This window comes from Brassica oleracea, chromosome C9, assembly GCF_000695525.1.
Source record: "Brassica oleracea var. oleracea cultivar TO1000 chromosome C9, BOL, whole genome shotgun sequence".
Taxonomy (NCBI): Eukaryota; Viridiplantae; Streptophyta; class Magnoliopsida; order Brassicales; family Brassicaceae; genus Brassica; species Brassica oleracea.
The window spans coordinates 10,194,524-10,219,252 of NC_027756.1; the positions used below are offsets into that span (position 1 = coordinate 10,194,524).

Sequence of the window (24,729 nt, forward strand, 5' to 3'; positions counted from 1 at the left end):
TGTAGTTTATGCTTATGATCAAAGAGGATGTTTGATTCCCTCTAGTTGTACGGTTGTACCCAAAAACATTGAAGTTTAATGAAATTAAGTCGTGTTCAAAAAAAAAAAAGAATGTCGATGTTCATAGAAACATAGGAGAGACGCTCTAACAAGTTCCTACTAAATTAACATGTAATCCAACCTCTTGTCTTTGTTCTTTACTATTTTAAAGCAATCAATAATACATTTTTGAGAGAGTTAACTCTCCTTGGAAATGGTTGGTTTCTCCATGAACTTGGAGACTACCATACCAATAGCAAAGACGAGAGGCCAGACTGATACTTTGATGGGACCGTCTCGTCGTCTGTCAGTAAAGCTACAATTGATCGTGGACACTATTAACTGACCAATAACACAGAAAAATAAGATAGCATCTGTGGAACTACCAAAGATTCTGTTGTAGCCACGTGATGGATAGTAGAAACAAGGAATAGGCCACTTGAATCGGAAACGAGCTTTATGGGCTCGGATTTTGTAAGTGAAGTCAAGGGTGGATAGGATAAGAGAGAGAAATGACATCAGTAAGGAGACTTTTGCGAAATAAGGCTTGCGAGTTGAAGAGAGCTGGTCTGCACCCGCTGATGCAATCTCCAGGAGCAAATTGATGACGACGAGGAAGGCCATTCCAGTGGAATACCCGGTTTTGGTCCAAATTGTAGCATTTAGTTTGTCTGAGACATCTCTAACAATCTTTTCAATCATCTTCGATTCGTTGTCCCTGACAAGTGAGAAAGAAAAATCACGGCTAAAAATCTCAAACCTTTAGAACATTTATACTCGTTGGTCGCGAAGGTTTATACCCAGTCAGAAAGATTGTATTAACTAGAGGTTTAAGGTATTTAGGATGATACTTTTGGACCTGATAATATAGGTCAAGGTCATATTAAATTTTCCAAATTAAAACTAATTGATAGTAACTAGACTTTATATATATTATATTTAAAGTCTCATTGTGGATATTTATCCTTAATAAAACAGAGATGATTTTGTAGATTCATAATAAACTTTTCCAAATGGGATTTAAGAAATAACCAATTGAACGAAGCAAGAAAGAAACAAACCAGTTAAGGGAGTATTCCCCGGCAATGTTGCCCACATCGGTCAAAGCTTGACTCCACATTCGCCTCTCCTCCTCTGTTTTATCAGCACATGTTTCCACGAAAATCTTACCAAAATCACCGGTCTGGTTCCGAACATGAGAAGGATCAACTCGGTAGAAGATGGTCATCACTATATGCCCCATATTTTCTCTGCACCTCAAGATCTCTACTAATTCGTTTAAACACGAGCTAGAAGAAGCATATTTCTGCGACAGCACCACGATCGAGATCCTGGATTCCCTGATCCTTTGTATGAGAGAAGGTAGGATGGGTTCGCCTCTCACGAGATCTTGATTGGTGAACATTGTAATCCCATTTTCGTTTAACTGCCTGCATAAATGGCTCATAAAAGTCTGGCGCAAGCCTTGTCCGTAGAAACTAGCAAAAAGGTTGTATTTCAAAGAAGAAGAAGCCATGATGAAGAGATATTCAAAGATGAGACCATTTATGATCGACAAAACCGCGTTCACTATTCACTTGTTGATTACTACTCTAATTTACCCCATTTACAAAAAATTTATTTTCCGTCTATTTTCTAACTAACCATTCCTTTTCTTCCTTCTCTCCTTACCCCTTTCTTTCTTTACTATTTCTTTTTTTTTTTTCATATGTTGCAGGATACACACAATATTTTCTTTTTCTTTAACTTTTTTTTTTTCAGGTAGATCCCACCTCAATCTTTTGTAACGAGGAGGGTTTTTTCTTTCAGATTTTTTCCCAGATTTTTTTTTTTAATCTTTTAAAAGAATTATTAATGATTAACATTACTAAAATTATGAAAACAAAATTAAAATTTAGATTTATATTAAAATATTTTTTAAAAATAATTAAATAACAAAATAAATTATTTCAATACTATTTCAATAAATAAAAAATTAATTTCAAAATAAATTTAAGAAAATATTTATATAATTATTTTCCTAAACGAATTTTTTCTCTTTTATTTTAAATTTATCAAATTTAAAATAAGACATTTCACATTTTAATCAACAGCTAATTTCAAAATATTTATATAATTATTTCAATAATATTTCAAAAATACAAATTTAATAAAATGTGTATTTTAATAATATGTTAATCAAAAATTTCAAACATAATTTAATAAAATATTTATATTAATTTAGGTTATAAAAATATTTTCAAAATTACAAATTCATCACAAAAAATATTAAGGTACTAGGGTCTTTCACAGCAGTGAGAGTAATCAGAACTTTATTCTAAAAGGCCCTAGTACCTTAATATTTTTTGTGATGAAATAATTATATAAATATTTTGAAATTAGCTTTATGAACGGTGAAATATTATTGAAATAATTATATAAATATTTTGAAATTAGCTGTTGATTAAAATGTGAAATGTCTTATTTTAAATTTGATAAATTTAAAATAAAAGAGAAAAAATTCGTTTAGGAAAATAATTATATAAATATTTTCTTAAATTTATTTTGAAATTAATTTTTTATTTATTGAAATAGTATTGAAATAATTTATTTTGTTATTTAATTATTTTTAAAAAATATTTTAAGATAAATCTAAATTTTAATTTTGTTTTCATAATTTTAGTAATGTTACTCATTAATAATTCTTTTAAAAATTTAAAAAAAAATCTGGGAAAAAAAGTCCGAAAGAAAAAGCCCTCCTCGTTACAAAAGACTGAGGTGGGATCCACCTGAAAAAAAAAAGTTAAAGAAAAAGAAAATGTTGTGTGGATCCTGCAACATATGAAAAAAAAATAATAATAAAGAAAGAAAGGGCAAAGAGGGAAGGAAGAAAAAGAAGGGTTAGTTAGAAAATAGACGGGATACTGAGAATAATTTTTTTTGTAAATGGGGTAAATTAGAGTACTTTCCTCCTGTGATTTAGCATCAACCGAAAGTAACTTATTCCCTCTCTCAAAAGTAATCAAAGCTTACGTGGACAGCATTAAGTTAACACATGGTGTTTCGTTAAAAGTAGGTTTACATAGAAATAGAAGACATCATCATATTCATATCATTTGACCAAAAAAAGCAAAAAAAAAGAAGACATCATATCATATGCTTTTTTTTTTTTTGATCAAAACATCATATCATATGCTTTAGTTACACAATTAGCTACTAAACACCAACAGCTCAGATTCATCTCAAATCTTCCTCCCCCCGTCCTTTGAGTCCTCACCGCCTTCTGTTGAGTGGTTTCATTGAAGTTGAAGTGCTAATCGTCGGTCTTTTAGCACCTGAGGCCAATCAAGAAGAAGGTTAGATTACTCACGCAGCAGATTGACAAACTAAAGAAGACATCATATGCATAGTTTACACAAAAGATCATAGAATGTAACTATGCAAAGTGCAAACGCTTTGGTTTTTAGGATACAAGTCAAAGAGAGGTTATGTAATAGAGACATTACTTGTTAAGGCCTTAGAGGAGGAGCTAGTGGCAATTGACAGACGAGAAGGTCTTGTCTGGCCTGGTGGTTTCAAGGTCTGCTTTGGAATCTTCGATGGAATACTAGTTCTGCTTTTAAAACGCCCAAAACAAAACAAACATAAGAATCTGTTCATACTAGCATTCATATTGTTCTGTTAAAGCGTGATAGTAGAGGATACTAACTTGTCTTTGGTCACCGTTTTCACCATTTTCGCTGATTTCTCGGGTTTCTCAGGGGCCAAGTGTGCTTCAGGTCGTTCGGTTATTTCAAGAGGCTTCTCGGTTTCAGGGAAAAGAGTCAACTCCACTGCACTGCTTATGGAGCCATCAGTTTCTGTTCCCATCGAAAGACAGCTATCAGAGATATCACTCAATCTATCCTCAGAATCTGCATCCCCAAGGCCTATGAGTTCAATATCGTCTTCAAGGTCAATTTCTTTCGACCCACCAGCAAACTTAGACAGTTGGTGAAGATCCTTTCGATGTTTAAGTTCGTCTGATGAACGCTGTGAACCAGAATCAGAATGCTTACTACTATATTCTGAGCAGTTGTCAACATCTGATGTTGATCTTCCAAATAAACCAGAGGGCTTTCCTCGTCGACCATTTGGTGATGGTCCTATAGAATGTCTTCTAGGTGATGAAGGCCCCAACAATCTTAAATTGCTTAAACCACGTTTCGGCACCGTTGCATTGTTACCTTTTAGCTTCTGAACATTTTGAAGCTCTTCGTCTTTTTTGGCAATGACATCCTTCAAGCTTGATACCTGTTGACATCAAATGGTATCAAGATATGTTTACCTTTGTTCTCTATTTACTTTCAATGGGAAAGATTAAATCTTGAGAGAGAGATAGAAAGAAAATAAGCACCTGTTCCATGAGGTGTCTAACATCTCGTCCCTCTTTATTACTTTTAGCTGCACCTAATTCCACACCAGAAACTCTTTCTGCAAACTTCAGAGTGCTAACAGTCTCAGCATAAGAGTCTCCATCAGGGTTGACTTGAACAAACATAAGAGTCTTGGCCTGTCCTCCTACAAAATAGTTAAGACAAAGAGTTAAGGGAACCAACAACATAAAGCCAACGGATATATCATGCAATACGTGGAGCCATAATCTTAAACGTTATCTTCAAAGAGGGTTAAAGAAAGTACCCAAAGAACTTTGAAGGACTTGCGTCAGTTTGCTGTTTCTGTACGGCACATGGGGGTTCTTATGCGCTAGAGCAAATATGACATCTCCAAGGGCTGACAATGATTTATTTATATGCTGAGCCTCCTTGAGCCTGTCTCCAGTTACCTCCGAGCGATCAACCCGCTCACTTCCAGCAAGATCGACCAAGTGCAAACTACCACGCAACACAGAATCGGTTTCCACGTCGACACCACGTACATGAACAGAAAGAACGCTGTAGAGAATGGGCAACATTGCTTTAATCCTTGGGTAACTAGGCTTAAGATAATATCAGAAGATAAACAAGTTGAGGGAAAAAGTCTACAAACCAGTGTGATCTACTACTCCTTTCATTGAGGGCTGTGGCACCAACGGTTCTGTTCATGAGCCCAATATTCATCAGCTCAAGCACATCTTCAGTTGATCTCACAGAATGCATGCTTGCATCTGGGACAGCTAACCCATTTGGTAAGGCAGTATTCCAAACCCCTAACGTACGCAAGTTAAGGAAATTTTATATCGAACTCAACATATGCAAACATATACATAAATATCTATGTATATATGAATGTACATATTCTAAGTAAAATCTAGCCATAATATTAGCCTAGAGAAGGATATCTTCGACTGGAACCACCATCAGAAAGTATGTCACGAACTTGCTCATTGTATATCTCAACCATTTGAACACCGACTTCATACACAACAGTGTTTTGTCTAATCTGAGTTAAGTTAAACAAGTCATTCAGAGCTCTGTAATTGACACCCCAGTCTTCTTTTGAAGTGATGCTTGGCCCACTCTGTATTAGCAAAATGGAAATATGTGAGTTAGAGAGCAATAATGCTTGGCTGAAACATAAAAGGAGCAAAATCAAGTATGGCATCACCATTGTATAAGTTTTTCCAGAGCCCGTCTGACCATACGCAAATATACACACATTATATCCATCAAGAATAGAACGAATTAATGGTCGAGTATCTAGGAAAACCTCCTCTGCATTGAAAAAAAAAAAAAAATAGAATCAGGAAATATCAATATGTACATAAAGTCCTTAACAAGCTAATCTATATACATAAGAGGAAAGAGGTTTAAACCTTGCGTTGCTGCTTGACCGAAAACTTTATTGAACTTAAACAACCGATGGGTATCTTTCCCTTGCTTAAACGGATTTGCAACCACCAATTCACCGTTCTCACCAATGTACTCAATAGAAGTTTGTCTACTGTTTTGCCCTGGAAGGAATGGTCTTATCCGGCAATAGACTCTGATATTCCCTGGAAAATAAATGCAAGAGAAGAACAAAGTCATATCTTGACAGAATGGTCGAATGCAAACAAAGTACAATGACCCAAATTGTTTTACCTTTCAATTCCTGAACTTCATTGTACAGTCTTCGGTTTTCTTCAAGGACCACATGGTAATTTTTTGCGGCATCAGCCACTCCTTTGAGCTTTAAACCTAGGAACAATATTATAAATATGAAGCCAGGTGCTCCAGAATAGAACATACATACACAATTGGTGACAGAAATGAATCTTACCATAGTAATTTAGGTCCTCAAAATATTTCTTCTGCGTCCTTAAGACTTCTTGCTTTATAGACGCTGAAGTAGCATTCAGAGCCTGCATAATTCACAAAAACTATGTCAACCAAAGAAACTACCAAAGGTATTTATTGTTTAGAATAAATACTATATATTGAACCCCAAACCTGCAGAGCCCCAAACTGGTTGTCTATGAAGCTTTGGTAGGTGCACTCTTTTTTCTCCCATTTTTGAGATTTAGATAAGTACAACTTCTCGAGTTCTTTGACCTTCCTAGTTGATTCGGCAACTTGTAACTCTGCATCCTTTAATTTACTCTCCAACTCAACTTTACTATTTTGTGCTTGTGCTTCTAACTCCAAGCACTGGTTTGCATGCGTCTCTTTCACCACCTTGAGTTCTTGCTTCAGCTTACGAATCTCAGCATCACTGAGCTCTTTTTCCTTTTTCAGACGCACCACATCTTTTTCTTCTGACCTTTCTCTTTCTTCTATTCTGTTTTTTTCAAGCTAAAGAGCACAACAAACCCCATTATTGGGGAAAATCGAGATAAAGAAATTTAATACAAAAGGCGGATGAAAATTGATGCCGGAGTCACGTATTAAAGTATCGGGCGCATACACAATGACTTATGATATGATATCAATATCTAGGATTAGGCTTAAACGTCACTTTCCACAAGTAGTATGCTAAAATTATGGAACTAATGTAAACCAACTGTTCCAGATGCAAGAACTAAGTTAAGGCTAAGTATGCATTAAGGAGACGATACATATTGAATCAATAAAATACCTTCGTACGTTCCATACAATTCGTAACAATCTGCAACAAAGAAAATAATAGAAAGACCAATCAATAAGCGAAACAGAAATAAACTGAAACTATGAGACAATAGTACCTCGTTTTCCTGAGTTGCCCCAGCTGCCAAGGTTTCTAAGACCTTTATTCTTGACCTGTATTTATCTTCACGTACCCTGAAGAGTATATTTTGCTGCACATTTCATAAACATGTTTCATTACTTGGTAAGAAGGATTATATTTACACGGGCAATACAAAGAAGAAAAGTATTATGTAATCTTTACATTTTTCAGGTTATCAGCTTGATTTGAGATCCTCTTTTCTATCACTTGCACAAGTGCGCTCAAGAGTGATGCCATAGCCTGAACAACACACCGGAAAATGGAGAAACATGTGGAGCATAAGAAGAAATGTTCCATGAACTAAGGATTCAAATTTTAGGCAAACCAGATTAGAAGTATCAAGAGAAGGAAGGTATCAGTAGCTCAATCTTTGTCTTACGTGAGACACATGTCCATTCATCTTCTTCACGCTCTCATCTAGAAGCTTATCCAGCATGTCAAACAGCGTCCGAGTAGGTGTATTCTACAAAGACAAAGGAAACACCATTTGAATCAGATAAAAGAGCTAAAAGCTAAACGGTTGGACACAGTCTACTAAAAAATAAGTTTGAATAATTTACTCGTAAACTGTTAGATTTTAGTAATTCTGAAATTTTAGCATCCGATATGTCAATCTCAAATCCTTCCTTTGACTGGAATCCATCAGTAAAGTTGCGGTCATCTCCTCTTGGATCCGAATGGTCTTCTGGCAAGCTCCATCTCCTCCTTGCACATAGTGAGTTTTTATCATTACCACCATCGGAAAAACTAGCTTTAAGCGCCTTAAGGGACTGAAAAACTGGCACCATATCCCCCTGCATTTTTTACTTTTTATTAGGAGGCATAACTCCATAAAGAAACACGCGAGAAGGCAGAGAGAAGAAAATATATGGGAGAAAAATTCATGCAATCTTATCAAGAATAGCAAATCAGACAATAGCCATGATGAGAACAGCGTTGCAGCCGGATGATGTCAAAAAACAAGGCTTGTTTTAACTTTTAACAAAAATTCAATACCCTGAATTGGTTAGATTTTATAAAAGCCAAGGTGGGTAAACTCACAATCTCTTTACCTATGTGATGATATAATACTATATAAACCAACCACATTTTCCCTATTTTAGAAATCATTTTTTTCTACAGAAACGAAAAGTTATTTCCATAGAAGAAAACAAACCTGTTCTATGTCTGAAACCTCGAACCTGGGGAGGGCCATCTCATCCATAGCAGTCAGAAACCGCTCAATTTTTACATAAGCAGGCTCAAAGCTGCCTCCCTATAGAATAGCCAGAGAGTGTGAGTTTAGCAGCAAATGAGAGAGAGAGAGAGAGAAAGAAAAACAGAAGCTTAGCACCAAATGGTGAACAAAATAAAAATTCATAAGTACCATTCTCATAGAACCAGGACTAAGCTGATTCAAAAGGTTACACAAGACAGTTCCATCCCTCAAGCATGCTCTCACTTCGTCCTCTGAAGCTTCCGATGGTAAATTCAAATAAGGAAGTGTCTGATTTAACCATTCCACCAAATTCTGATGACCTGAGAGCAAAATTAAGAAGAAATAGTGAGAAGAGAAGCCATCGTCCATTTATGGTTTACACCTACACCTACAATGAGCTTAAAGGTTCATTTCTACCATGATCCTATTGGAATATGGCAACCCGTACCAAGCCAGAGAAATCGACTCATCCAAGATTATTATATTAAACTTGACCATTTTTCTTCTAAGCACTTGAATAATCGTGTCATACTCAAGTTCTGAGAGATAATTGAGTAGATGACGTTACCTTTCTTAGTATCATCCAAGCTTGAACGAGTTTCTGAGCCGTCGAAACTGAGAAAACTAGTAGCATCGGAGGGAGCATAGACACCACTCATATTGGCGTCCTGTTCCAGATTAATGTTCATTCCAACTCAGAGAGTTCCCATGATTGTAGTTGAGAAGGAGGCCTTAAAGCAACAAAGAAAGTTTGTCAACAACATCAACTTACTAATTCGTGGTAAATATTGAAAAAAAAAGGGGCTTGCTTCATCAATCTAACCTTCTAACATAATCTCTCATAACCTAAACCCTCCTATGATACAACTAAGACCTAACAGGTTTAAAGCTTTCAATTTCACATAAGACTACTTCTCCTATGTGAGGGCTAAAAAACCGTTTAAGATATAAACAATGATGAAGTTTCTTCCTCATATTTTTTTTTGGTAATCAAAAAGGTGGTTTCACTTCTTTGCCTGGAACTCAATCATTGTAAATTTGTCCCTATCAGCAAATTGAACGTATGTGGCGGTAATTACAGCCGCAACCCTTTTACCCCCGGACCAAACTTGACGTTGGTTCTTCCCAGTAATTTAACCACAATGCCGACCAAATCAATTACGCAGATCCAGTCAATTACGCATTTGCACCTTTGTAACAGAGACGTAGCCAGGAAAAAAATAAAAAGAAAGGGTAAGTACCTGAGAAGATAATAGATAAACCTCTCGAGGGGTCGAAGCAATGCAAAAAATGGCGACTGGTCCTGAAGGAAATGCTCAGATTTCACGGCGAGCAACGGAGAAGGACGTTTGAATCCCCTCGCCGGATGAGAAATTCGAAATTTCCAGTCGCACGATTTTGCTCACTCTTTTCCTCCTTTCTTTTCTCTCTTCTTTTTTTAGATTCCGACAAAAACAAATCCTAATTACGGTTCCAACTTCGAAAATAGAGAAAAAAAAAAAAATTTCCCTGTAATTCTTTTTACAAAAACAATAATAATTACAGTATTTATTTATGTTTGATTTTGCTTTACGTTTTTGTATGTTTTTGGTGGGCCCTACCCTCGCTACAGAAAGGCTCTTCCCGCTTTTTCCCATCCAAACTTTTTTTTTATAAATTCGTCGGATATATTCACAATAATATTCATATTGATTATGCGGCCCAATCAGGCCCACGTAAACCCCTAAACTAACTGAAATCGTATGTCCTTCAACTTGTTCATCATCCTACCAAAATTATATTTTACAAAAAATTCTTGTAACAAACTTTCTTACTGATATTTATGTTACATGCAAAAATGATCCGTGAAAATGGGATGGATCCCGCACATGTAACTTATGAAGCGCATATTTGGACGTTAGGGTAGTAGTACGTATATGTACTCAACGCATGTGCAAAATGCAAAATATGCTGAACAAATTGAGAATGAACAGCTGGATAAGTCTGTTCTAGAAACCCAAGATTATGGAGACGATTCAAATATCATTTATACAACTGACGTGCATCACCACTCACAAACCATTTCACTAGCTAGAATCTCCTCCAAGGTCACCTATTGGTCCATCAAAGTGGTAATACAGAAAACAAACACGTGTTGCTCCATACAAAAGTAGTCGAGGGAGAGACGTATCACTGAGCCGTGAGAATAACATCCCACGATGCGGTTGGATAGACATGGACAAACAAGCTTGAACATAATGTGATATAAACATGATTTTCACGTATGCATGGCTAGGTGCATCTGGGTCTACACATGATTCATTGGTGTTGCAGTATGCAATAGATGGAGACTCTATATTCCCTAAACTTCCTATAGGTAAATATTATCTTGTTGATTTTAGATATGCCAATAAACGAAGATTTCTAGTCACATACCGAGGAGAGGAAGCATAATACCATCTTTCGGAATTTGACGATGGTCCTCCTTGGAACAAAAGGAATTGTTCAACAAATTATATGCATCACTTCGCTCAGTCATTGAAAGAACATTAGGAATTTGAAAAAAGAAATAGAGAATCCTTAACAATTTGCCTCGCTACAACATCAAGATCCAAAATAGGATTGTGCATGCTACAATGGTTCTTCACAATTTTATCAGGCTTCACAAAATTCCAGACGCTGATTTTGAAGATAGATATAGCAGTGGTCAAGAGGAACAAAGACGACGAGTTGAAGAAGAAGAAATAATAACTGATGGTCAATACATGAACAACATAACATAAGAGATGAGATTACAAACATGATTTGGAATGAATATTTATAATTTTTTGCTATTATTGGATTTTAATTTAAAGTTCATGCTATTATTATTATTTCATTTAATTTAACTTATTATTGATATTAGAATAATTAGTATTAGACTATTAGTAGTTATTATAACACTTAGAAAATAATGTATACTGAAAATTATTTTTTCAAACTTCTTATACTTATTTAAAATAAATTTTATTTTTATTTATTTTAAAATAGCTTAATGGTTTATTTGTTTTTATTAAAATAATTTTATTTATATGTTTATATATTCAATTCTTTTAATCATAATCCATACTGCAACTTATACATCAAAAATGTTACCAGCCATAAGTTTTAATAAAATGGTAATTTTTATTTTTATTGCAAACTTACCATATAAACTTATAGTTTTTACTACATATTTTTTACTGCAAGTTATATCAGACTACAAATCATACTGTAATTCAACTCTAATACTACATGTTACTAGTCGGAGCCCTAATCTTATATTTGTTTACTAGGATAAAATTTGTAGTTTGTATGATAGTTTTGTTATATGATTTAAGAGAAAATGTAATAACTAGTTATAAAAATAGGTTAACCAGCTCTAGAGTTGCTTTGAATTATGAATCTGAATAGCTTCGATCAAACCAGAGAGGCATGAGTTACGAACTGGGCTTAACCGTACTTCAATAGTAACTGAATGTATATTTAAAATAGGAAAAATGATTGTTGACTACATGAAGTATTGGCCATCACATGGCTAACCATGCAAACTAAATTAATGTGTACCTAGTTACACGAAGTATATATTATGCATGACAACATCCATCAACTTAATGATGTTATGTAGCTAACATCACGAGTTTAATTTCATTCATCTAAAAACCGATGTAAATGTCAGAGACCGTTTAAATATCTCGTTTCACCAATTAAAATATGAACTACCCGACCGTAATTTAACCAAAATAAGATTTTAACCCACGTTTTAAAAGCGTAAGAATTTTTTATACAAAATCAATATATTTTAACATTTTTTATATGAAGTGTTTTAACATTTTTATTTTACTGTATTTGAAAACTATATAACTGTATTACTTTTATTTATATAAAATATGAAAGTTATATAAGATATTATTTAATTATTTAATTATTTTAATCTATTTTCTTATTAATTTTTAACAAAATTTATGTAATTAATTTGATTAATTGTGTGATATATACTTATTTGATAAATTTTTAATTATAAAACTTATTTGACGTCAATTTATTGAGTTTAAAATTTTATTTGTTTAAAACTTATTGAATGTCAATTTAAACCAAACATATTATCGCATACATAATTATTAATTATATACTTTTAAGAATAAAAATAATCTAAGAATAAGAATCTAATATGAAAGTTTTACAAAGTTTAAATGAATGCAGTTTTTTAATGAAAATATAAATAAAATAATTTTATATTAAACAAATAAAAATTTATAGTCACTAAACTGAAATAATATCTTATGTAACTTTCATATTTAATATAAATAAAATAATATAACTATATAGTTTTCAAAGACATTAAAATAAAAATGTTAAAACACTACTTGTCAAAATTTTATAAAACATATTAATTTTGTAAATTAAATTTTGTTAAAAATATTCTTACGCTTTTAAAACGCTGGTAAAAAAATCTAATTTTAGTTAAATTATTGTTAAGTACATCATTTTTAATTGATAAAAACGAAAACTTTAAACGGTCTCTGACATCCACATCACTTTTTGTATGAATGAAATTAAACTCATGATGTTAACTACATTAAGTTGAGGGATGTTTCCATGCATAACATATACTTCGCGTAGCTAGGTATACATTAGTTTAGTTTGTATGGTTAGCTATATGTGATGACCAGTATTTCGTGTAGTCAGCAATTTTTTTTCTTTTAAAATACCATGTAGTTAAACATCTAATGCTGCCACCATTATATTTGATGTGGAGGTCACATTGGAACTAAAGAACGAGGTCCTGAGTTTGTCCTAATGATACTATTAAACAAAAACTATTAACGACCTTCATATTTTTAAAATCCTGTCAAACTTAGGTAGCAAAAACATATTGTGGTGTTCTTTTTCTTCTTGTAACAAAACATTAAATTGTGGTTTAGTTCATAAAGTTGTGAGAAATGGTAGGCGTTTGACTCCAAGCTAATGGCATTAGGGAGTGACACATATTCAAAAAGACTTTTTAATATAGTCGTTAAGCTTTTTCGTCAATGATTTACAATTTTATACAAATCCGGGCCTAATCATAAACGCAGGTCAAAGGAGAACGAAATATCATTTGATGATTGATCCATTGGAGCTTAGAGTCTTGTAAAACCAAACTTGGACTGACCTGACCGGTACTTTACAAGGGGTTTTAATGTATGGTTTACGTACGTATTTTATGTAAATGGCCATGTGCATATTTCTATTTTTCCATGTTCATGCGTGGCGCCACTATCATCATCCATAGATCGTGCAAAAGAGTGGTGGAGTAGAATAATTTCTTAATAAAATTATAACTTTTAATTAATGCGTTAAAAATGCAAGATAATGTAGTTTCGAATTAATTACACCATATCATATCCATCAAATCATGAAATTCAAAATTTTCGGAACCATGCACGTGGACTGTAGTTTAGCGGAAATCAAATAAAACAATGAAGGCTTCAGTTTTCTTATCAAATAGTCAAACAATGAAGGCTTCAGTTTTCTTATGAAGAAAAACAGAAACTTTTGATGAAACTAATTTTACAAAATATATAGTAATATTTGTAGCTACTTTTTTTTCAACTTGCAGCTACTACTTTTACTGATTGTTGTCATGACTGTTTCGAGCGTAGAGCACCATCTGACATAAAACATTATGCCTATATATATTCATTTAAATGGTAAAATACTAAAATGTCTTTGCGTACGCATAAGCAAAAATACAATGAAACAAGACTACGTGGATTATGCATAAATACTTACGTGAAAGGTACCTTTTACTATGATCTAAGTCACTTCGATCACTTGATAGTATATTCCAATAGTAATGAGTAAACCGAATACAGGTGTGGTCACACTATTACAAGCTAAGCTTAATTGGTTAAAGTAATTAAGTTTTATATTGGTTGGTTTAATAATTTATGATAGAATCATAGAGAGTGGCTGGTGCTGACAATGTTATTAATGCCAAATTAATATACTGGACCACAAAAAAATGGACTGTTCGATAATCAACCGAAGACTCTGTTCCACTCAATAAATGCGAGCATCTCTTTCATTCTAAAATATGTTTTATTTATCTTCACATATTTTTTACATCCAATGTTCGAGTATATCATTTTATCTTTACACTGGCCTTGGTATTTATAACGCAGAAATTGATCTCTTCACTTGTTTTTATAGTTAAATTGTAACAAATCTTTTACATATGTAACTGTCTAGGAAGTAGGAATTGGTGGTATGTATTTATAATTATTTATAGTCAAATCCTCTATCACAGAAGTCAAAATGATCCTTTTTGGAGCGGAGATTATAGGCTATAGTCATGTTTGCGTCTACTCACGATGACCACAGTGTACGAATAACACTGATGGCATGTATATTCATACAATCATACAAAACTATGATTAATCAGTTAGTATTAGGAAATTACTGAAAACATAAGTAAGAACATATCAACCATCGTTATTTTTTTTACATCTAAATCAGTGATATCATGCGCTTAAATGTGACTGACAAGTACGGCATTAATTAGTCCGAGAACCTCTAACAGATTATATATGATTATCAGTGTGTTAATTCAAATACATTAAATATTTAAAATCAAATGAGAAAAAAAAGTTGTACGTGTAATCATATACAAGAAATAAATAAAAACAAACAAAGCCATATACTCCTCTTTCAAGGCTCAGACACGACAAGTAGTCCTAGTTAGGGGTGATTATTTTGGGAGTTGCGAAGATTTTATTAAAAACATACTATAGCTTACGGTAATAAATAGCTCTTGATTTCTTCCAGTGTTTTAAATATCTCATTTAAATACATTTTTGTCAAATCTAATTCATACAATCACTTAACGTTGTTTGATTCTCTTCCCGACTCAATGTATATAACTTTTTTTTTTGGACAAATTATTTTTTTAGGCCAAAAAAATAATAACTATATCCTATTAGATTAATTTTTTTTACCACTTTTCCCTTTAATACCTTTTAGTATTTTCCAAAATAAATCAAATAAATAGTTTTACAAACAAAAAAAAGTTCAAAAAATAGTAACTACCGATGAAAAACTTATATCAATTTATTGGTATTTTTTTCAAGTTCTAAAAATGTTTAAATCATAATTTCATATTTTGTTCTACAAAAGGTAGAATTGACATTCCACAGAGTAAAAAATGTAATTCACTTTTTTTTCATTGAATCTAATATGTATAGAATACGTGATCTACGTAAATAATCGAAATCTAAAAATATTTAGAAAACACATTTCGCGCTTAACCTATTGTTCTAAAATTTGTAGAATTCAGAATCTACACATTACTATAAATCTAAAACTTGTAGAAATTAGAATCTACACATTACTATAAATCTAAAACTAGTAGAAATTGATTTCAAACATGTTTATTGTGTTCTACATATAGTATAATACAAATTTTACGGATAAGTATAATCAGTTCCAAAAATATGGAAAGAGAATATTTGGAATTATTTAGTTTCTTTATTTATTAAATCATTTTCTTTTTAAACCAGTGATTTATGCATATATATTGATTCCTGTTTATAAACTTTTTAAACTAAAAATAAAATATACACAATAAAAATTAATCTAAATATTAAATATTTCTTTGAATTTTTTATATAAAAATTTATAAATATTATCATGCTATTAAATATACAAAAATTGATCAATTAATTTATATTTATTATATATTTTTCAATTAAAAAATCAATGCTAATAGGAATAATATGAAATTTTATGTTATTGATAACATAATATTTCTATCATCTTTTTATAATAAAGTTGTTTAATGTAGTATATAATTGTTAAAATATGTTATGAAATTAAGTATAAAGTCAGATGGATTAGAGATTTTGTTATATTATATAAAGCATCCTTGTAAGTAAGAGTTAATATAAATGCAGTATTATATATTTTTGGTTTCAAAAATATTGCATAACAATGAGTGTATAATTCGTTTGTTGAAAAAATAATGCAAATATTTAGACATCAAATAAATAAATAATAAAAAGTAAACATATGTTTAATTATTAATAGAACAATTATATTGGGCACATGATATGTCCACGACCAAACAAAAATGTATATTGCAATATTATATATTTTTGGGAATTTTTAATATCTTTTAATTATTTTAGTTAAAAATTATATTTTAATATTTAACAATTGTTTTATTAATTGTAATTTCTAATTTTAATTGAAAGTAAAGGTAATATTGCCATTTTGAAAATATTTAGCCTAATAGGACATAAATTATATGAGATTTTTCTTTTTTTTATTTGCATGGAACAGAATCGCAAATAACTAAAAATTCTACTCTTTTTTTTAATTTGAGCATGTAAATTCGACCTGTTAACATTCGAAATCAATGCAGAAACTATTACAAGAACATAAATAAATTATGAAATGCAAGCTTGTTTGTCTGTTTCCCCGGAGATCCTCGAGGCATAACCTTAAATTTCGTGTTCTTCGTCGTGTGTAGCCATTAAAATCAGTTATATTTTAAGAAAAAAACTACCAGCATTTATATTTTCTTGTGTATGTATTGAACTTTTTCTTATAAAAGGTTTTGTATAGAGGGAAAATTGTTTTTTTAGAGCAAAAAAATGATAACTATGTCTCTTTAGACTAATTCCATATATTTTATGTCTCATTAAACTAATTTCATATACTTTATGTTTCATTAGGCTAATTATTTTCAAAATAACAATAATGTCCTTAAAATTGTAATTTTTAAATATAATAAATAATGGGTTCGATCAAGCGGGACCGATCGATCCGAAATTACAAAGTCGAACGGATCGATCGATCCTGATCATTATGCAGAACAAAAAGAACGCTGAGCATATACTGATCGACTTGGTCCATTTCACTCGATCGGCAAAGGTCGATTTCATACAGATTGACCGATCTCGAATTATAGATCGATCGATCCCGTGCCTAGGTAAGTATTCCAACCTGAAGCTACAACCAATTCCCAAACACCAAAGCATAGATATGAATCATGGTAGAAATAATGTGAAAATTTTGTGAACAATCAATGAAATATAGAAGACGGCGTGAGAAAAAGGTTAACACGTTTTTTTTTAAATTGATTTTTTCAAAATATGAAAGTGAATATTCCCAAATATTTGTTTTCCATATTTTTTGGAACTGATTTCTTATCCGTAGAATATAGGTAATCTGTAGGAATCGGTTTCTACAGGTTTTTTAGAATTATAGTAATGTGTAGATTTTGATTTCTACATGTTTTAGATTTACATTAAATATGTAGAAGCCGGTTTCTACGTGTTTTAGATTTATATTAATGTGTAGATTTTGATTTTTGCAGATTTTTGATCGGTAGGTTGAGCGCGGAATGTGTATTCTAAATATTTTTAGAATATTCTTATTTACGTAGATCACATATTCTAAACATTGTAGATTCAATGAAAAAAATGGATTTCGTTTTCTTCTTCGTAGAATGTCATTTCTACTTTATTTAGAGCAGGATCTGAAAATTATGATTTAAAAATTTTTAGAACCAAAAAAATATACCACTAAGTTCATATAGGTATTTTATCTGTAGTTACTATTTTTCCAATTTTTTTTGTTTGTACAACTATTTATTAAATTTATTTTTAAAAATATTAAAGGGTATTATAGACAAAAATGATCCAAAATAGATTTTAGTCTAAAAGAACATAGTTACTATTTTTTTGCTAAAAAAAAAACAATTTTCCCTTGTATATATTGGACTCATAACAATCAACCGTTGTTGGCAAAAATAGGGCTTGGTTGGATTTTATATGGATGTTTTATTTATGAATTATGATACTAATTAGATTGGTCAATGTCCTTTATATATTATTTTAAATCTGATTATATTTTGATATGGGTTTTTAATACGTTCTTTAAAATTACGGTTTTTGTACTACTTTGAACTAAATTATACTGTATTCTATAACACATAATATATCGTATTTGAACCACTTACAGATCGTGGTCAATAAAACCACAATCGATCACTGATAAATTAAGATCAAATCTAACTCGCGTATACCATGTTAAAACCAAAAGACGGTCACACCTGTTTTGATTTAATGTTAAGTTTCATCCATAAACCAATAATGGGTAAGCACATGTAACATCCCGAGTTGGGATATGTGAAAAGGCTAAGAGAATTGATTTGGCTACATATGTTACCAAAGTTGACTTACCTTTTTCCGGAGCACATCCTAAAAGAACTCCAGAGTTAAGCGTGCTTGAGCTGAAGTAGTGGAATGATGGGTGACCTATCGGAAAGTGATTCGCGATAGCGTGCGAATGAGACCAAAGCACATGAAAAGGTCGGGGGGTGATTGCAGGGTCAGTAAACAATGATTTCGAGCCTTGAAAAAATTAACGGATCGATCCCTGGAACGGGATGGGGCCCACGGGCCGAGAGAGCGGACGAGAGCGGCCCATTAGCCGTGGGCGGTCGGGGCGTTACAAGTGGTATCAGAGCTGGTTAGCCATCTCAGTTCTGACATGAGAGGCGTCGTGGACCGCAACGAGGACGTTGCGTTCTTTGAGAGTCGGAGGGCGATTGCAGGGTCAGTAAACAATGATTTCGAGCCTTGGAAAAATTAACAGACCGATCGCTGGAACGGGATGGGGCCCACGGGCCGAGAGAGCGGGCGAGGGCGGCCCTTTAGCCGTGGGCGATCGGGGCGTTACAATTCAATTGGTGACAACTTGTCTTGTGGAGAGTTGTTAAAGGGTGATGTCTTGGGTTCGAGTACCGCCAAGCGCATAATAACCTACCGGTGGATGTGGAGGCAGTTCCTTCCACGGTGAGGGGTTAGGGTCGGTGCGCTGCAGCGCACCGACCTTAACCCCTCACCGTGGGAGGAACTGCCTCTACATTCACCGGTAGGTTATTGATGCGTTTAGTGTTACTCGAACCCAAGTTACAGTTCAATTGGTGACAACTTGTCTTGTGGAGAGTTGTTAAAGGGTGAGGTCTTGGGTTCGAATAACGCCAAGCGCATCAATAACCTATCGGTGGATGTGGAGGCAGTTCCTCCCACGGTGAGGGGTTAGGATCGGTGCGCTGCAGCGTTGTGAAATCTGGGGTCTGCAGTACGAGTTATGTGTTGTGTGTTGATTAATATAGATAGTGTAAGTTTCCTTCTGCTTAATTTAGAATTTATAACTTCCACTCAAAATTATAGTACAAAGAGAAAGAACAACTTAATTTTCTTTTGACAAATAAAATACAAAAAGAGAGTGATGCTAGGAGCACAATATTCAACCGAAGGGTAAGTACCCACTTTTTTGTTTCTTTATCGTCTAGAAGATTATATTGAACATGAACCAAGTTACACAACCGATGATGATATAAAGTTGGGAGTTAAGCTAATTCCCAAAGTTTAAAGCCACTGGAAAAACAACACTCCTGCTATTTTTTTCTTTACCACTTATTTTTTTCCAAAACTATTAAAAAAATCCTCGTAAATTTATGTATTCTATGATAATATAACAGTGTATTTAAGTGTCCATAAAGAGATTCCGAGACCGTCCTTTCTCTCTCGACTCAAATCTCAATTCAACCATAACAATAGTAACTTTCAAATATAAAAAATATTATTTTAAGTTTTTTTTTATTATTCTTCCCGTATCTAGAAGGTTCAAGATAAATGTTATGGGGCTTTGTTGTCTTCTTCCTTCCCGAACTGAACCAGTGTCATGTAAAAATCACCAACTCATAAGTCAAACCCTATAATTCCATTCTGCTTTTTTCCTTGTCTACCAATAATGGCTGCTGTAGAAAACAGAATGGTGCCGGAAAATCTAAAGAAGCACCTCGCTATTTCAGTTCGAAACATTCAATGGAGTTACGGAATCTTTTGGTCTGTCTCTTCTTCTCAACCAGGGTACATCTCCTAATCTTTACCCTTTTTTTTCTCTAAGTTTAAAGTTTTCTTGGCTTTCTCCACAATACTTGAGACATTGTTGTTTCTAATCAAGAACTGAGAAAAAAAAAACTAATTATGGGCTCATTTCAACATTCAATCTTTCTCATTTTCAAATTTTATCTGTATGTTGTGGGTTAAAAAAAAGACTGTTGGAATGGGGAGATGGATACTACAATGGAGACATTAAGACGAGGAAGACGGTTCAAGCATCGCAAGTCAAAGCTGACCAGTTGGGTCTTGAGAGAAGTGAGCAGCTTAGAGAGCTTTACGAATCTCTCTCCCTCGCGGAATCTTCAACCTCCTGTGGTTCTCAGGTCACTAGACGGGCTTCCGCCGCCTCTCTCTCTCCGGAAGATCTCACCGACACTGAGTGGTTTTACTTAGTATGCATGTCTTTCGTCTTCAACATTGGTGAAGGGTAATTCCGTCTTTAATCTTATAATACATTACTAATTAAACCATTTTAAAAAAAAAACAACTTCAAAACATGTATCGTACTTTTTGATAAAAAAAAATTATGTATTATATATATATATTTAAAATTATGTACTATATTTCTACTTACAAAACTGACAGAAAATGTATGCTATTGCAAAATTTCAAAGATCAATGTAATTTCGTATAGATATGAATTATGATTAATCAAACTTAATTATAATTAAGAGTACTTTGATTTTGTCTAACAAAAAGACAAACATCCTTTATTATCATGTCTCCTTCAGTTCTCATCTTCCACTTATTCCGACATGGACGAGTTTGATTGTTACAAACGCAATGTTTTTACGTTTGTGTTTTTTACAAAGTATCAACCTTAGCATGAGTTATAAATGATGATGTATATAAGCATTTTTTTCGTCCGGCCGATTAAGAATAAAACATAAAATGATTTTTAAAAAATGTCTTTTTATTATTATAGAATTCCCGGAGGAGCGTTGGCGAACGGGCAACCAATATGGCTATGTAACGCTCATACCGCCGATAGCAAAGTCTTCACTCGCTCTCTTCTCGCAAAAGTAAGTTCTTGAGTAGTTTCTGTTTTCAACTGGAAACGCTATAACTAAAACGCTTTTCCATGTGGCGCTGCTTTCGCTCTTTTAAGAGTGCTTCGCTTTTGACAGTGGTTTGCTTCCCATTTCTTGGAGGAGTTCTTGAGATCGGCACGACCGAACATGTAAGCCAATATTTTTATATTTATCCTATAAAACTCAGCCGTTTCGACGCATTAGGAGATCACACCAATCAACAGGATACATAATCCTATTAATTTTTTATCTATCAAAAATTAGCACAAAAGGTAAAGGTATTTCTAGCATGTATATTAAACAACATATTTATAATTTACATTGATTAGATAAATAAAAATAGGACAGAAAAAAGTCCCATCTGACAAAAGGTTTAATTTCTCCGACATTTCTAATCAATATTGTCATAAAGCTGTACATTTCCAGCGTTTAATAGTGAATAATGAAAGTTAAAAGGGCTAATTTATTGTCTTTTAAAAAAAAATTATTTTAGGTTGCAGAGAACTTAAACGTGATACAATGCGTGAAGACATTGTTCCTTGAAGCTCCTCATGGAACTTTATCAACGAGATCCGATTATCAAGAAATTTTCGATCCTTTAAGCAACGATAAATACATTCCAGTGTTCGGAACTGAAGCTTTTCCGACAACTTCTACAAGCGTGTATGAGCAAGAACCAGATGATCATGATTCGTTCATCAACGGTGGTGGTGCATCTCACGTACAGAGCTGGCAATTTGTGGGTGAAGAACTCAGTAACTGCCTTCACCAACCGCTTAATTCCAGCGACTGCGTTTCTCAGACGTTTGTTGGAGCAACTGGGAGAGTTTCTTGCGGCCCAAGAAAGAGTAAGAGTCAAAGGTTAGGTCAGATTCAAGAACAGAGTAACCGTGTAAACATGGACGATGATGTTCATTACCAAGGCGTGATCTCGACGATTTTCAAAACAACACATCAGCTAGTTCTTGGACCGCAGTTTCATAACTTGGATAAGCGGTCAAGTTTCACGCGGTGGAGGAGGTCATCATCATCGTCTGCAAAATCGTTAGGAGAGAAGTCACAAAACATGTTAAAGAAAATTGTTTTTGAGGTTCCTCGGATGCACCAAAAGGACACACCCGAAGATAGCGGTTATAAGGTTGGAGATGAAACCGCGAACCACGCCTTGTCCGAGAGGAAACGCCGTGAGAAATTGAATGATCGGTTCATGACGTTGAGATCAATGATTCCTTCGATTAGTAAGGTAACCTAATCCATCAATTTTGCTTCAAATAGTGTTTTTGTATGTGCATGTTAAAACTATTATGTTTTCAAGGGAAGTAATCTTATCTCATGTGGTTTCTTCAGATCGATAAGGTGTCGATTCTTGATGATACGATTGAGTATCTTCAAGAACTGCAAAGACGGGTTCAAGAATTGGAATCTTGCAGAGAATCTATCGATACAGAAATGCGAATGGCTATGAAGAGGAAGAAACCGGATGGTGAAGATGAAAGCGCCTCGGCTAATTGTTTGAACAACAAGAGGAAGGAGAGTGATATGGGAGAAGATGAACCGGCTGATACCGGTTATGCTGGTCTAACCGATAATTTGAGGATCGGTTCGTTTGGCAATGAGGTGGTTATTGAGCTTAGGTGTGCTTGGAGAGAAGGGATATTGCTTGAGATAATGGATGTTATTAGTGACCTCAATCTGGATTCTCACTCGGTACAGTCCTCAACCGGGGATGGGTTATTGTGTTTAACTGTCAATTGCAAGGTACATCCATTTACACAAGCTAAATTTATGTTACCCAACCGGAATGTGAGTAAACCGAAACTGATATATATTTTAATGTTGGTTGCAGCATAAAGGGACAAAAATAGCCACAACAGGAATGATTCAAGATGCACTTCAACGAGTTGCATGGATATGTTAAAGGTCTCACGGTTTAGATTGAAAGAATTAGCTTTTGTTCCGGTTTAATTTTCTGATCTTTTGTACTCAGATATTCAAAACAGATTTTTTTTTTTGTTTTTTGAGATTTTGAAAATTTTGGAAGATCCTTTGGAAATCTTGTAAAAATAGAATTCCTTTTGGTTCATAACGTAGTCGTAGACTAATATGAGTTCCTTAGTTGACATATAATGAGATTAGATGAAGTGAAATAAAACACTCGGCCTAGCTCGTGCAATAACCATTCTTGATGATAAGTAATGTTTGCAAAAGAAAAAAAAAAGTAAAATAGTACCAAATGCATATTTTGTGACTAGTTTAAGATTCTACCAAACAAAATCATATACTAAAATCTAAATAGATAGAAGATAGTTCGATTTCAATATTCTTTTGGTATATTTAGGAAATTAATGTTTTAAAAATATAGTTTGAAAATATAAAGATGGTTGGTCAAAAGCTGCTAGAAAAGTGTTTTGTTCACATATAATGCCTTAGAGCATGATTATCCCATGATACTTAAGTGGGTTTCTTAATAATTATTTTATATTTTAAATGTACTTAAATGGGGTTAAGAACTCTAATTAAGAAACTCCCATTTTGAGCGGTCCAATGGGAGTTTCTTAATTAGGGGTTCTTAAAAAAAATTAATTTTTTTTAATAAAATTTTTATTTATTAAATAAAATATATTAAAAGATAACATTTAAAACATAGATTAAAAAACATAAAAACAAAGATTAGTACAATAATCGAGAATAATTCGAAATAACAAAATCCGAGCTTAAATGGAAAAATTCTCAAATGTTGATCAAAATTTTCATCAAATGATCCCTCAAAAGTGTTTTGAGAAAAAGAAACCATGAGATGAAATTTTTTTATAAAACTTGTTTACAAGTCGAAAAAAACTTGTTTATAAACTTGTTTTCAAAAAAGAACTTGATAAGGAACTTGAGAGAAGATGTGTGATGAATGAAAAAGAGTGTTGTGTTGTGAATAAAAGTTTGGTATACAAAGTTTATATAGACAAGACTACAAGAGTTCACAAGACTACAAGAGTTCACAAGTTTATATACACACAAAGCTTTACAAGTCTGTGACTGATGACTACAAGAGTTTGCAAGAATACAAGACTACAAGAGTTAGTACGTAAGCATTACACAAGTGATGACTACACAAGATTCTTCATTTCTGCTCTTCTGTTGGCTTCGGACCTGCTGCTGCTTCCTTGATCTCATCTGCAGATTCATCCTGATCCACACCAACAAAATATTTCATCATCCATTACATTATGAAATCAAGCAACAGCTGTTTAGTGTGTAAAGAGAGAGAAAGGAAATAAACAAACCTGCATGTCGGATGTCCAGAGAGTGAGACTGTCACGGAGAAGCTGCATGATCAAAGTGCTATCCTTGTATGACTCTTCCCCTA

The 24,729-nt window shown here is 33.2% G+C and overlaps 3 protein-coding genes across 4 annotated transcripts; 1 reads left to right on the top strand and 2 right to left on the bottom strand.

Annotated features, from left to right (window-relative positions):
* Positions 1-102: 102 nt before the first annotated feature.
* On the bottom strand, positions 103-1,677 carry LOC106313922 (disease resistance protein RML1A-like). The gene is made up of 2 exons (XM_013751858.1): positions 1,101-1,677; positions 103-757 (listed from the first exon to the last, which is right to left on the bottom strand). The coding sequence occupies exons 1-2, from the start codon at positions 1,553-1,555 to the stop codon at positions 238-240; spliced, it is 975 nt and encodes a 324-aa protein (XP_013607312.1). The 5' UTR covers positions 1,556-1,677; the 3' UTR covers positions 103-237.
* A 1,360-nt stretch (positions 1,678-3,037) lies between these two features.
* Positions 3,038-9,836, bottom strand: LOC106319137 (kinesin-4-like). 2 transcript variants are annotated; one of them, XM_013757379.1, is made up of 21 exons: positions 9,622-9,836; positions 8,949-9,111; positions 8,549-8,700; positions 8,339-8,437; positions 7,743-7,976; positions 7,562-7,645; positions 7,345-7,422; positions 7,160-7,252; positions 7,054-7,083; positions 6,429-6,770; positions 6,259-6,340; positions 6,081-6,176; positions 5,813-5,992; positions 5,605-5,711; positions 5,339-5,517; positions 5,047-5,211; positions 4,699-4,952; positions 4,415-4,578; positions 3,728-4,311; positions 3,525-3,631; positions 3,038-3,353 (listed from the first exon to the last, which is right to left on the bottom strand). In XM_013757379.1, the coding sequence occupies exons 2-21, from the start codon at positions 9,067-9,069 to the stop codon at positions 3,292-3,294; spliced, it is 3,213 nt and encodes a 1,070-aa protein (XP_013612833.1). In that variant the 5' UTR covers positions 9,070-9,111; positions 9,622-9,836; the 3' UTR covers positions 3,038-3,291. The 2 variants fall into 2 exon arrangements, with proteins under 2 accessions (XP_013612833.1, XP_013612832.1); XM_013757378.1 differs by having other exon boundaries at positions 3,525-3,634.
* Positions 9,837-19,969: 10,133 nt separating this feature from the next.
* Positions 19,970-23,390, top strand: LOC106315886 (transcription factor EGL1-like). The gene is made up of 7 exons (XM_013753720.1): positions 19,970-20,304; positions 20,492-20,764; positions 21,263-21,359; positions 21,446-21,517; positions 21,862-22,611; positions 22,716-23,126; positions 23,215-23,390. The coding sequence occupies exons 1-7, from the start codon at positions 20,186-20,188 to the stop codon at positions 23,284-23,286; spliced, it is 1,794 nt and encodes a 597-aa protein (XP_013609174.1). The 5' UTR covers positions 19,970-20,185; the 3' UTR covers positions 23,287-23,390.
* The last annotated feature ends 1,339 nt before the right edge of the window (positions 23,391-24,729 follow it).